At 37.6% G+C, this 15,914-nt stretch overlaps 1 protein-coding gene and 1 pseudogene across 1 annotated transcript; both read left to right on the top strand.

Moving 5' to 3' along the window:
- The window catches only part of LOC119190464, a 9,162-nt pseudogene extending 3,403 nt beyond the window's left edge, over window positions 1–5,759 (top strand).
- Window positions 5,760–9,108: 3,349 nt separating this feature from the next.
- LOC119190463 lies at window positions 9,109–15,151 on the top strand. Its single transcript, XM_037442431.1, has 4 exons — window positions 9,109–9,310; window positions 13,030–13,069; window positions 13,937–14,269; window positions 14,883–15,151. Exons 1-4 carry the CDS (start codon window positions 9,278–9,280, stop codon window positions 15,149–15,151), a joined length of 675 nt encoding a protein of 224 aa, XP_037298328.1. The 5' UTR covers window positions 9,109–9,277.
- Window positions 15,152–15,914: the final 763 nt, after the last annotated feature.

Here is a 15,914-nt window from a genome sequence, read left to right as displayed (position 1 = left end):
AAGAATTGCCTGGGGTAACCTTACCCTTTGTGACGTCATAGATTTATACACTGCTCCGTACAGGTCGACCCCCACTTACAATTCTATCCAAACTCGTCTTATTGCAGCAGACCATTTTCTTTACCACACGATTTGAAATTGTTTTTGTTGCATACACAACTGAAGTGATTACGAGTACCCTAGTGCTCATAATTTCAAAATCCATCTCACTTCAGTTTCCAAGTAAGCCCATCTTTCATCATCACGCAATCCGTACCATTAGAAGTTCTCTTAACTTCAATAAGTGCATTAATGAATGCTAGTTTTAAATAAACATTGGCAATCAACATTCTACAGTCGAGTTTATATCTCGTTTGATCGATTGGACTACAAAAAATCGTATGCGCGTCGTGAGATAAAACAGATGCGCCGGTGGTTCTTTAAATAACCGGGCTATTCTGGGCGTCGGCTCTCGAACCTGCCTCGCCGTTCATACTTAGGGTCTGGTGGGACGGATTGGGGCAGATGGGGCACGACCCCTTTTTGTGCAATTGCATACCACTAGTAAGGCAACTGGCCAAGACTCTGTGAATTAAAAGCTTCTCATGGCACTGCATTGCTTGTGATTCCTCATTACCACACGATTTAAATTTGTTTTTGTTGTATACACAACTGAAGTGATTACGAGTACGCTAGTTCATAATTTCAAAATCCATCTCACTTCATTTTAACAGTTCTCAAACTTGGATGTTGTTAAGTCATAATATCTATTACATGGGTTTTAGTGACTTGTAGTTCATCTAAGCAATTTTGCAGCGGTATCTATTATTAGTGAAGATAATAGTAAAATATAATTTAGCTATCAAGGTTTTTTATTTGTTCTTTTTGTAAAAGTCTGCCAAAGCTTCTTTACTGCGAGTCGCATTTCATAAGCAGACAATGTATTTTGAGTACAACAGGTGATGTCAATTCGACCGTCAAGCGACGCAACATCTAAATACCTATTGTTTATATAAATTTTGGCCTGCACTAGAACATGGCACAATTAATTGTCCCGTGCTAGGTTTAAAAAACAGTGGGGGGACATTTAAAATCAATACAACTCCATCTCTGTCCTCTCGTGTCTATATTAGGCATTGTTATAAATCGAAACAAGGGGTTTGTGAGTAACAAATTAGCAGCCATTAGGAGGGCTGGCCTACGGAATTAGAATGCTAACCCTGAAAATGTTATTGATCTCTGAGTTATTTGTTGCTTTTGTTAAGTCTCCGAGTTTAGCTATATAAATGAACACGCCATGTATTTTGGTTCCTATCGTTTCTGCTGAATTGGATGATAATATACACATGTATCTTAAAAAGTATGTTATTTTAGGAATACATATTTTATGGTAATTTAATGTTGCTATTATTTAATAATAAATTGATTTCCAAGTCGTCGTCATGATGTACAATATAGAAACATGACTTCGCAGTCTTAGAAAAAAAAATCCTGTGTTATACCCCCAAATTTAATCCTGATCTTTCCTTAGTTTCAGGACGAGCTAGAGCTTCCAGAAGGCGATTACCCCAACGACAAGGACTGGGATTCGGACGATGACCTCGATACCGGCGCTACCATGAAGCCAGTCTTGGACATCACGCCGTCCGGCCTCACCAGATTGGATGCGTATAAAGACATCGTGGTGTCTGCCGTGGATCCTATAGCCGCCACTAATGAGAGACCTAGGATATTGGATGATTGTGAGTTGTAAAAAAAATTTGGAGAAATATCAGCAGTAAATCACACATAATTCATAGATCACGCGAACAATATTCATACATCATTCCCATAATGTGATAGGGAACGTCATATCAGGAACAATTTAAAACTCAGCGTACTGTTGATAGCCCAAACACGTCACCACTCAACTAATATAAGGATAACAAAACTACTAACAATTCCGTCTGCACCTATTCTGACATGTTCAATTCATTCCCTTTCAGCGGCGCTGACTCCCAAAGGACGGAACCAGTTGCGGCACGACGCGACCGCGAACATGATGCGCGTGGTGCGCAGCAGCAAGTGCCTCATCCCGCAGGCGCGCTGGTTCACTGTGCGACAGCTCGCGCCAGCCGCCGACACTGTGTGAGTACACTGTGGCATATTCACCAACACTACCTAGCTAAGTACGGAGCAATGCTGTGATAAGTCTGGTCCCCACGTCTTACCGCAAAACAGCATTTGCAGAGCATAGGGGCTCCTTGATTGGTAAATACTGATATACCTACGACTACAATTGGTTATCAGATAAACAAATCTGAAGGAAGACAAAGAAAACTTAGAAATTACCTATTTTATGCATTCGAGCCAAATATGCATCCTTAAAGTATTTTGTGTATATGGGTGCTTATTTATATTATCTATATAAACACCTACTCTATCTTGTCTGTATATCATTCAAATGCACTGCCTATGATGTCTTGAGCCAAACATACTACACGAACACTACGTCTTCCTGACAATTTGGCGGCTATTCCCTTTCAGTGCTGGTCTAAGTAATGATTTTGTATTTCGTTTCACGACACCACTGTCACCATCCGTGGACTCTCACATAGACATCGAATGGCTGCTGTTACCGCCAGCATTATAGTAAAAGCCAAGGTTTATTATAATGCTGGCTGGCAATAAATACTATTATAATGATGATGTCGATGATTCCAGATACATGCCACCATGCGTGCAGCTACACTGAGGTGCGCGCCCGACGCTGGCTGCTGCAACAATGAGGCGGAAGTCTGCGCACCCATCGACGGGAAATACGTCGCAATACCTTTCTACGTGAGTATAAAATTTTATAACTCACGCTTGTAAAATACAGTGTACATTGTCGTCCAACAATTGCTTATTATATATTTGGTACTCGGTAGAGTCGGCGACTTGGCTTGGGTCTGAGAAGCAGAAGTCAGTGACCAAGGATCACCACTCTACCATTACGTGGACCGTTAACTTAGTTGTCTATGAAAGCAAAAAACATAGACAGGTCTAGATAAACAAACTTTATGGCCTATCTAAAGTTTTCACATGTCATTTCCCCCGATTGCTGAATAAATAAATATTAAAGCACAGCCCAATACCCGTGCTGGTTATCTTGGAATATTTCACATCTCTTTTTAGATTGTAGACAGAAGGTCATTCAATCAGATACCTGCTTGATGAACTGTAAAGCCGTAAGCGAACTGTTTGATATTCTTTCTAGTTGCACAAAGCTGACGGACGCATGCCAATCGCAAGCATGCTGTTCTTCAACCACACGCAATGCGCATGCGTGTCCCGGGAGACTCTGCAAAGCACGGTGCGCACCAGGATCGACGCCAAGTATGAAAGCCGGGAGTCCAGGAGGGACCTGCCCAATGAGCGCCAGAACGACTGGAGGGTGCCCACCGAAGAACCAAAACCTGAGAACGAAGAACCGACTAGACCGACTCTAATACGCAGGTATTAATATTATATTACATTAAATAAATAAGAAGCGATTAACATTATTCCTATCTGTTCATTTTACAAACATCCTGCAGCTGTTCAGCGTAGAATCTGTGAAACTACAGCTGCTTCCCTCAGAATTAGTCTTCGAATAGAAGCGTATATTGCTCTTAGACAATAACTTTATTGCCCGTTTGACTTTTCATAATACGATGCTTAAAGTAAGTTATAATCAAACACAACGCATGACACCTTAAGAATAGCAATCCTTACAGATGTACGTGTCCAGCGCTATTCCTCGCGAACATGCCCGAGAACGGCTCGTGCTCGTGCGTGTGCGACTGGCCAGAGACCGTCAAACGCCGCGACTGTCTCTCTCGCGCGCGGGAAGGAGCACTTCGGCCTCAGGGACAGAGTGTGCGTCGACAACGGGGACTGCAACCCCCCGACATGCGAGTACGGCGCGTACGACAGGAGCACCGGCAAATGCCCCCTCAAGAGGTTTAGGAGGTTACGATTTCAGCACCGCGCGAGGTACCAACCTGACAAAACTATTGTAGTATGATTGTTTAGTTGAGTATTGGTTATGCTTGTCAGCTTTGTGTTCCACGTGACTGTGGGCCGCAACTTTGTATTACTGGTGTGTTAACTTTATGATAGGTTAAGATGGTACAGAGTTCAAAATGAATCCTTTTTAGGTTTTGGAATGTACTAGATGGGCATTTTATTAAGTCTGTACAGTTAATTAGCCCAATGCATTGCCTGTTGTATAATTTTTTTGTAATTCAATGGGGTATTTTAATCTTTAACCCCCAACGTCAACAAAAGGTAGTTGTTATGTTTAATTTTTTTTTAATCAGAGTCCTGAAATTAAATATGATCCACTCATAAACGTGTAAGTCACAAGCTTTTTAAAAAATAATTTCAAATAAATAGATTAATGACGTCATTGCAATTAAGATGCATGCGTGTGAGAGAGAAGGCGAGATAAAATACCCTATTAGGATAAACATTAATCGTAACGACACAATGTAACGAGAATACTCAACGTTTTGTCAAAGTTACCCAATCCAGTAAGGTACCAAAAGTAAGAGAATGGTGAACAATATTGTGTTTTAATATGTCGTACTCTGCCTGAACCTAGTCCATGAAACTAAGCGCTCATCAATGGATTGTATTAATTGGAAATATCTCGTGTGCTCTAAATGAATATCAATAAATATTTATGATATTTACATTTATCTCCGCTCCTTTCTTTGTAAGTTGGCATAATATCCGCATATATTCAAATATTCGAAAATAAATCTATGTAAATTATAAATCAACTGTCTAGAAGTACAATATATGAAATAGCAAAATATTACCGTGTATAAACGGAATAGAATTTAACTGTTACTTATGGGTTCTTACCCTAACGACCGCCCATTAAGTACGGGACTGTATTATGTGCCATAAGTGGGAGCCCATTTGTTCAATACGTGTTGATCACCTTTAAATTGTTATTATGACGCGTTAACTTTCATGCTTTAATTACGCTTTAAACGCCGAAAATAGGACAGTATTTTGTGTCCTTTGAAACGTCCAAGAAGGACCAAATACATATTTTGACGACTAGGTCTTGTGGTAGTTCCCTGAACTATCTGTCAATTGGGGTTGATAGTGATTCGATGAAATTAGGAAATGAAAAGGACCGATTGTTATTAAACACTTGATTAGCGACATTTTGTAGAAATTTTATTATCAAACAGGTAATATTGAGTGTAAATATAATGCTCTCACTATAACAAGGTACTATGGTATATTTACATGCAAATTAAATTATATCAAATGATGCTAAGTCTTTATTATTGAAAATTTTCCAATAATCCTGAAATATAAATTAGGAACCACGAATTATTGTCGTTTCAAATTTTTACCAATATGTGAAATTTAAATTAAATTTTTGCACCGTAAAATTAACATACGACCTTGTAATAGTGAGTCAGGAATATATAATTAAATCGTTGTTGACCCCATTCACCCCTTTACTCTCCTATAAACCCCAGTTGTCAGTAATAATACCGTTTTAACGACCCGCACACAGCACGTGAATGTCGTGCCTTATTTTGTTTGCAATTTGAACATAATAAAAAACGCGTAAAGCGAGTCCTCACGTTGTAACTTATTATGTACTTACACGTATTATATTTTTATAAGTTGACATTTATGTAAATTGCATAATATTTTATACGTTTCGAGACTAAATTATCATAAGAATAAATTTAAGATATTTTTTAAGTTTGTAAATAAATTGACGAATAAAGTCTATGTATTATGTATTTAGTACTTTTTTTATTTTTTGGCAAAATGGAAATGAAATGGAAACCTAAAAACTTCATCCATAAAGATCTTTTCGGATATCGGCTATACGAATGTATGGCTCGAAAGAACTTCTCCCTCATTAGACTCATTACGTCACACATATCATGGAGAATGATTTACGTCACTTATACTTATCGGACAATTTGTAAACGCCTCAGAGATCATATATTTCATAGAAAAATACATATAGTCATTGGAATAAGTATACTTCAAATTCCGACCTAGTCTTAAGCTCAATGTGGCAGAACACCGATTATGTGTTAGACTAATATTCCTCTTTAAGGGCTGAATTTTTGTATTGAGAAGGGTTTTTTATGGGATCCCGCAGACAGCACCGGAGGAACCCTGCGAATGGGATACTGGGGTCCCCTGGCTTAGCTACTACAGGGATCTGGAGAAAATTTAGGAGGGGATATCTAGGGATAGGAAGTGTGGGGGAAGGAGCAGTAACCTTCTTAGGATGGGAAGAGGGGAGAAAGCCAGGAAATGTTCGCGGGCCCTATAGGTCTCAATGCGAATAGGCAACTATGAGGCGCAAAAGTACACACTTATTTGTGAGCAATAGGGCTCCGACAAATGTCCCTCGATGCATGGCCGTGCAATCAGTGTGGAGATTGAGTGCAGAAGAATTGCCGCGCGGGGATATGGAGAAGGGTGCACGTAGTCCGAAGAAGATGCTACAGGCGTGCAGCACGTACGCAATCGCTTACATGTGTGCACATGGCATCAATTTTGCAAGGGTACAGGGAAACACGAACTCAGTTCACAAGAAATCACATCACAAATGCATTTTAGCGTTTTGCGGTTTTTGCAGTAGGTAACATAGGGCTTTCAGTATAAGATTTTACAAAGAGTATAATTATAAACGGTCGCTACAAAACGGCGCCGTGACGACGAAATTACTTCGAGTATTTTAAATGATACAAATAGTAAGCACTAAACTACGAATTGTAAAGTACTGTTATAAAAACCCTTTCAATTAAAGGTTGATCTACTCTTACAGTCTGGTTGTCAATTATTTCTGATTACACTAGGCGAGCGTGATGGACTTAAGGTCTCGATAGTAGAGAGGAGGCCCGTGCCCAGCAGTGGGACGGTACACAGTACATTATACATACATATTATTTATTATTAACTTCGCATGGGGCCATTAAAACACAGGTTTACTGAAGATAATTTTATTAAAAGCAACGTCTACAAATAGGTCTGGTTACAATATCTAACACGTCGAAACACCACGGTGTCTACACACTGCTTGCCTACGGAAACATATTTACTCTCGCTTATAAGATACCTACTATCATAACCGAAAAGGATTTTATTAACATATCGAAGCAATACGCAATAATTAGACAAACAACGCGCCAGTTGTTCAAACAGGACATCAAATCTCATCGCAACAAACACCACGTAGTGCCTGACGTAGGAATTTTAAATAGTTTACGTAACTTTAGGTTTTCATTTGGGAATTTTTCAGATTTCTATTCTTTTCTTACCTTAAAATGCAATGTGCGAATGATTCCTCTTAAGGAACTATACTCAACCTGCGAATTTTTTGCACGAAGCCCGTCTCTCTTTAAAAATCTTACTAAGATTAAAAAACCTTTTACCAAATAATAAAATTGCTCAGTTATACTTATTAAGGTTATAGCTTAAGGTCCATTTTTCATACATTTTGTTTCACCTTTAATCTGGGTAACTAAACAAGTATTGACAAGTAATTTCGTCGAATTAAATTTTAAAGGCCGAAATATCCATGCATATTTATTATTTTTACGTTTTTCTTTCAACTGCGAGAACTAATCACTAACTGGACGTGAATTTAAATTCTTTACTTGTCAATACTTATTTAATTACCCAGATTAAAGGTGAAACAAAATGTATGAAAAATGGACCTTAAGCTATAACCTTAATATTATTAACACGGTAATATCAATTCGGTTTTCAGACACTTTAGTTGATTATTGTGGCCCAAGGCATCATAACTAAGGTGTTTTTGTTGCCCTATAAAAAAAGGTTGAAAACGACTTCTCCAGCGTCTTGTAACGGTTTTGGATATTTTTATTATTAAGACGAGAAAGTGACTTCCCTGCACCATAAACTAGAACCAAGGTGCCTTTCTATAATCGTTAAAGTTAAAGATTTGTAAAATACAAATCGAAATATCAAATACGATAGTAAAATCAATACTAGGTATACATTTTTTCTGCTTTCTATTAGCTTTAGCGATTGAGAAAGGCACCTTGGCTAAAGCCTCTGGTATTAAGTGAGGTGAGGCTTTAAGTAAATGTTGACCGGCAAGAGATGGAGAACCCTAGACGGTCGGCACAGCTTTTTTTGTTCATCGGACCCCGCAGTCAACACCGTGGGAAACCTGCGAATGGGGTACTGGAATCACCGGCTTAGCGACTGCAGGACCCTGGAGGAAAATTGGGAGGAGACATTTGGGAAAGGCAGTGTTGGGGAAGGACAAGAAGTCCTCGTAGGCCTCAATGTGAATTGGCATGAGGTATACACACTTAAAAAAGCGGCGATAGCCTAGTTGGTTGTGGAACGGACTACCGAGACGAATGTCCGCAGGTTCAAATCCCAAGGGCACACACCTCAGACTTTTCTAAAAAAATATGTGTGTATTCTTTGTGAATTATCCCTTTCTTTAACGGTGAAGGAAAACATCGTGAGGAAATCTGCATACCTGAGAAATTCTTTATAGGAATTTTCGAGGGTGTGTGAAGTCCACCAATCCGCACTAGGCTGATTGGTGGACTTCACACACCCAGATAGCTTATTTGTTTTCTAAGTATTTCTTCTGAAAAGCGTATGAATTTTGAATAGATACAGCACTCAAGTAATAAATATTTCTGCGCAAACGACGGCGGCCAACGTCCAAGACATCAATGAAGCTCGTCTCGAGAAGAGAACCAAAGGGAACTATGTGCCTGCTGGAGGTAGGTAAACCTATTAGTTGTAGATCAGATAATAGGTTTACCTACATACAGGGATACAGGGCTGATATTATATACACTTAACTTTGTGCCAGGGCCGCAACAAATGTCTCTCCGTGAATGGGCGTGCATTCAGTGTGGAGACCCTGAGCACAAGCATTGCCTCAGTGGGTGGCCGACACGAAAGCCACCCTGCCTGTTTGCTACTCACGATCTAGTGATAAACTTCTCTATTTAATTTCAGTATTAGCATGGGTTCTATGGGATGAGAGTAACCGAGCTACTATATTAGAATATTCTACGTGGCATGGTCGCTCTCCACAACCCAATCAAGTATATATATTCGGTACCCTACAACCAGCCAATTTTAAAGCCCTAAATAACAGATTTTCCATTTATTTGAGCAGGTGACAATGACGTAACGTTTCGCTGATTTTGCCACAACTTAGTATATAAGTCGTGGTGGGGCTGCGATGGGCAAAGGCGACCGTGACGTCTGGCCATAAAGACACTGTCTTGGGCCGACCAACATGGACACCGTGATCGTGTTTTGCTTCGTTCTTGTGAGTATTTCAAACTTAGTCTAAGCGGTGAAAATTATGCATCAATGCATCATACGACGATGGATTGGAGTGCACCCGAGATGGGCATTTTCGCTGCAGCCCAAAAATGTCTCCAAAAACGGCTAGATAATAGTGGAAAGACAGCTCTTACACTCTAAGGCTTACTGGGTTTCTTGTTTTTTTTTGTTAGTTTAAGGAAACTACCTATACTATTATAGTAATATAATAATAGTAATATAGTAATGGTATATGTAAATATACCATTTGCATTTATTTTTGCCATTATGTTTAGTAGTCCATCCTCACACTTGGACATTGACTTTTAAATGAGGAATATTTCAATAACGTTATGTTATATTGTGTCGTGATTTTTCCTTAATTATCCTTACATATTAGTGTGGTATATAAGGGGTATCATCATTATTGGAATCGTGGATTTGTATACACGCCCGGATTGCGAAGATCCTCAAATACTGTAATGAATATTTTTGACATTGTTAATCTTATAGGTTAAGGTTTATAATGAGCGACATAATTTTACTTATTGCTGAAAATCACTTTGATAATTTGTTATTCGTCTATAAGTTTTCCTTAATACAGTAAAAAAATATGTTCAAATTCGTAGAAGACGGGTAAGACTGTACGCACACTTATTGTATAGGTACCTATTTGGTATAATATAATAAGAGATTTGTCAATTCTATATAAGGAAAATATAACAGTGGGTTTCATACAAGTGTCATTACTAATGATAATTGTTTTAGTAAGTATTAGTCCACAATGTTGCAGTAGCTACCTGAATGATTCAATATTAGAAGTTGAAATTATAGGTTCTATTCCCATTGGGGTTTTAATCTCTAATGTTTTGTCAATTGAAATATGACGCGACCGCATAAACAAGCGTTTACTGTATGCAGTTTGTAAAACAAAAGTGCACGGCGTAGATTTCTATACAGGTACAATTTTATGTCTCTGTATTATTTTATTATTATCATATATAATTCTGATCTCTCTCCGATCATGTCGGATTGCCGTTTCGTGCACTGTAATACATCCTGCATACTGAGCTGACCATCGTTGGGATTGGCCGCCGTTGTCGAAATTCAGTTAGGAAGGAATTTATTATATAGTCAATATCCACAAGATAAGTCTTTCATCTTAGTTGACAGAATTGTATGCAACTGTTGGCTATGTTTATTATAACCTTCTACTCGTTGCTCTGCTCGCTCGAGTCTTTTCGCCAAGAGCCAAAGCCAGTCCAGCTACCTACAGGGAAAATTTACGTCTTTCGGCGGTCTACAACATCGGATTTTTAGCCATGTATTAAAGGTTCCTCGTGCGATATAATCCACAAGGAAACCTTACACCATAATATAATCTTGAAATTATAACTACCCAATGTTGGGATTTATAAGGTCCATAAAAATCCATCAGAATCGGTCCAGTCGTTTAAGAGAATAACCAAAACACACCGACAAGCCCTTTTTACGCGAAGTGGTACTAGAACCAACAACTAGAGCATCCACTATTCCATCCCACGATTATATCACGATATAGGTGGAGAGCCTATCGCGATATTAGGCACAAATTTCAGATCCCCAGGTAATATTGTTCAATTCAAACCCAAGTACTGTAACCGCTATGCAACTCCACCGAAGCATTAACGGAAGCAAAACTATTTTATCGGAAGATAAAAGATGTTGTCTGTTACATTCGACAACACAGCTACTGCAATTAAATTAATATTCTACTTCCATGGATATTTTTTATACCGCCACAGCTAAGATCCCTCTACACCTGATGGTAAGTGGAATGGGGTCCAATATAAAGTCGACTGACGAGAGATGATTACTCCTCGACAGTCGACACATTAGGGGACCGGCCTATGCTTGATTTTGTACATTATTCTATATTTAATGGTTAATAATACGAAAAAGAAGCACTCCTGCGAAAACTGCATAAATATTGGTTAAAGAATGAGCGAGTAATTCATATTTAAAATACTGTAATGTGTAGAAGTGGGCGCGATGTGGGAATATCGCTTCATCTCTTTTTTTCGCACGCGTCGTAATTCCCAATGACGTCACACGTGGATATTTCGTCTCTTTTCTATTTCTTGTTAATTACCCCTTCCACCGAAATTCTAAGTCTTATAACTTGTTGATTTTTTACCGGATTTTAATAATTCCTTCTGTGTTATAATTTATATTATGTAAATATTCGATAATAGTAAAGAACCAAAATGCGTCCGGTAGCCTATTATGCCAGCATCGGAACCGAATATACACAGGCTGATCCCAGAACGCGACACATTTACGTGATCCACCATGGCGGGTTTTAACATCTTGTTGTACGGTGGTCGCTATGCGGGCGGATATAAAATATATCGTACCACCAGCAAATTTACACAAAGTAATTTTGAAATTCCACATGCGACGTAAGTGATTAAGTAAACGTATCGAATATACAAACTATTGTTCCTATACAAATATTGTACAAGTGTTTGACAATTATTGTTCGCACCACGCCATCTCCAATTATTGTGGTAATTCTTGGTGTATTAATAACGAATTATTATAAGAATGACATGGTTTTCCTTTTCATAACATGGTCTGCATTACCAGGAGTTAGATTATCATTTTAGAGACCATAGTGTAATGCAGTAAAATTTTTAATTGTTATTTCTAGATCTATTGGTTATACAAGATAGTTTTGCTTAAAGCTTGACCCGGAAAACAAAAAATCTGCCGTGGAGGCGCCACTTTTGCCTTCTAGTTTTAAAGTAAAAAAAATCAGTACAAGAAATTAGTTCCATATTTTACCACAATATGGCGAGGTATTTTATTTTCCTTGCCAGGCTATAAAACTCTGCTAGAGTACGTACTATCGCTTGTATACAATCATCGCCAAGTAACAAGTGACATGATTACCTTCCGCAGTGAAGTAGTCAACCACAAAATCAGTTTTGAGGTTTTGAATTCATCCAGCTACTTATTTAGCTGAGTGTACATTGCAGACGAAATTCGCTACGCCTTATCATCTAAGTCAAAGAGTATAAATATGGTTGATTCTGGTCGTTACATTACGAGCATGTTGTTGGGTGTTTAGGTATCATCGAGCGAGCAATCTGTTTCTCTCGTCATTCGGTTAATTTATATTTTGATTATGGTAATTCCAAGTATTGTTTTATTGAATATCGAAATGGGGAAAAATTTGTACTCAATTTATTTATATTTACTTGACAGATGTTAATTATAATATGTTTGGTATATATCCTCAAAGACTGACAGGAGTATATAGCAAGTGCTCAAGCGCACGTAATGGAGCTATGACTGTAAACGCAAGAAATAGATAATAAAAATAGATCAAGACGTAGACTTTCAAAAGGTTTGATTAGTTGTAGTTGTATAGCAAATTTACTCTTTCAATGATTCTGAATTATATGTCCTATTCGATCACAGCAATGGAGTAATCAGTACAAAGTTTCATCGTACAGTTTATGGATTATTTTGATCGCTATATTTTCGTTTGAGGTCGATGTAGAGGCTAGAGACGCATCGCAATTGTTTAATTTCGTGCGTCATGGAACAAATTCCATTGACTCCGCATCGAATGAAACAACTGATTTAAATCAAGTTGTTTCGAAGTTATAATAGGTACCCTCTGAAAACCCTAGATACGCTAACACATATAATACTAACAGATTTTCTTCTTTCCAGGTGCAATTGTCGCAAGTCAACTCTCAAATCTTCGAGTCGCGTGAGTAAATGTTCACTTTTATTAAAAAAGTTATTAAGGCACGTAGGTATTTGCTGCGTTGCACTTTACAGAAACATACAGTATGTATAATAGGCATGCTAACATAATCATCATCAATCAAAATATTATAACTTATAAATTTCATAATAAAAATATAACGGGGTGTGTTTTTTACTTTAATTTTACCAGCCTTAATTGGCGATATCGTCCAAAAAGTTTCTTTCCCAAATGAAATTATTGAAGTGACTGTCAGTGAAGGCGCCGAGGAAGATTACACTGATCAAAAATATTTTTTGTGCGATCCCGACATATTAAATAGGAAATTCAGCGAAAAGACCATCACATAGGCTGAAATTAACAAAAACAGTTATGTTTTTTTTTTGCTGAATTCAGATGACTCAGTTAAAAAAACAACAAATAATCCCATTAATTAAAATTTATTGAAGAAAAATCGAGTTATTTTAACATTGCGAACACTTAAATATTTTATAATGTGTAGGTATTGATTACAATTGTTTGCATAGCTGTTGTACTCCTATGTAACGTTATGAATTGTTCAAATATTTACATGTATGTATCACAGGATATTGCGCATATATAATATTAAAACATTAATTGTTCCTCATAAAGCGTTCAATATATTGTACCTATGTAACTACTGTATACAGTTATTCATTCGAGGTATGTAATAACGTGCCAAGGATCCAAACCCAAACAACTTTAGTGTTTTTCTAATAAACAAAAACAAATTTGATAAATAATAAGAAAACAACATCCAAATATATTCCAAAATTAGCCCATTTATCTGCGTACTATAATTATTCTAGTTCATTATGCAGAAAAATTACAAACAAATTATTCTTCCAGATCACGGTGACCACAAGAGCCTTCTACGTACAAACCTTTTCCAAAGTCCGGTAGCGAAGAGTTCGTACGTAGATCCGGACGCATTTTTCCGTGATTCAGCGATAAAGAAGAGTTTCAAAAATTATGCTCCCAATATAGACGAACCCCAAATAAATCAGAAGCATAATGGACGTAATCTACCAAATCGAAGAAATGAGCTTAAGACGCTAATCAATCACGGGATAGCTAACAACAATGAAGACTTCAAATTTTTAAGTCAATTACAGCAAAGCCATGAGAATACCGATGTACATAAATTGTTGAAAAATGAACAGGGAGACCCAAAAAAGATATGTTAGATCAAGAACTTAAAACTTGCTGCATGAAAACCAACTAAGTAACGACTTTTCCATGGGCGTTAAATTTTCAAAACAATCAAATAAGGAACTTAACGATAAAACATCAAATAATAAATCAACCAATCAAGAACTTAGTGAGCAGAATAACAAAGCCTTGAGCAAAGAAAATTCACTTATTAAAACTCAGGTTGATATAGATAACAAAGAATTATCTTTGTCTATAAATGCATCAAACATACAGAAAGAAACCAATCAAGAGACATCGTCAAATCATAAAGATATTCGGAATGTTCCGCAGCGCCAAAATCAGCAAGTTTCGAGCCATAAAGAATCCAATGAATCGTCAATAACTTCTACAGACGAATTCAATAAACAATCGCAAAAACAAACTTCGGCTTCATCACAACAAAGCCGACAAGAGTCTTACATAAACCAACAATCACAAACAGAACAAGATTGGGTCAAACAACATAGCCGCCAAATAAATGATAAACAAGATACGACCGCCTATCGAAGTAAATCATCTGTAACAAATGATAACGTATCAGAATCTAATACAAAGAATTGGAACGTCGAAAATCAATTTGAACAAGAATCTGTTATTGTAGATAATATCAAGGCTGAAGAGAATGTAACTAAAGACGACTTTATATCTAACAAAAAAAGTAATCGATTAGAATATTCATATGATTTAGAAGAAGAAGAGGAAGAAGAGGAGTTTTGGAGAAACGAAGATGCGTATATTGACGATGATACCACTGATCCTGGGGAACTAATACATTTAACAAGTCAAGATGAACCAGCAATAAAGCCAAATGAAGAAAACCACACATCGAATCTGTCGTACAGCAACCATCTCCGCAAGATGATCAAATAAATTCACATAAATCTTTTCAATCACATCGAGGTCATCACATCCCTTTACAGCCAGTACGAAATCCTTCACTAACAAAATCGGATCAAGACGTAACCCCTGTAAAACAGACTCGAAATTCATCTTTACCACCTATGCAAAACAAGCTAAGACAAAATCAAACACCACTACAACCAAGTGATGATCACCTGCTTTACTACCAAATCAACATAAACCTCCTACATTGCCAGATGAGGATCAATCCTACGCAGACTTCAGTCGAAATCCACCTTCTCGCAAGCAGAAGATGATAAACCTTCTATATTAACAAAGCAGAATGAATTTGCACCACAATCTCAAAGTAAACCTTTAGGACCCTCGTCCTAAACACAAGCAAACGATCACACTAATTAAACAATCACAGATAAATAAAGAAAGTGATTCATGGAAAGATTATAAGAAAACCAATAAAATGCTGACGAAAATAATACGATATCGCAGGATGAAGATCAGTCATTACAAGAGAACCGGCTCAAGATCAAACTACAACACAAAGCAACACAGATCGGACTACTACAGAATTTGATCAAGATCAGCCACCTTCACGACCGAAGGAACAATGGACTTCTTCCACAACCGGAACAAAATGAGTTTCACCGACTACAGAATAAAACAAGATGAGCCGCTGCACTCCAAATCCAGCCAATCAGGACAAGATAAACCACTTTACAACCGGAACAAAACAAGACGCTGACACAGACAGAACAAGATGAACCCCTTGCCCCAA

This window comes from Manduca sexta, chromosome 24 (genome assembly GCF_014839805.1).
Source record: "Manduca sexta isolate Smith_Timp_Sample1 chromosome 24, JHU_Msex_v1.0, whole genome shotgun sequence".
Lineage (NCBI taxonomy): Eukaryota > Metazoa > Arthropoda > Insecta > Lepidoptera > Sphingidae > Manduca > Manduca sexta.
Note: the sequence above shows the minus strand (reverse complement) of the source record. Positions and strands in the feature narration are given on the sequence as shown.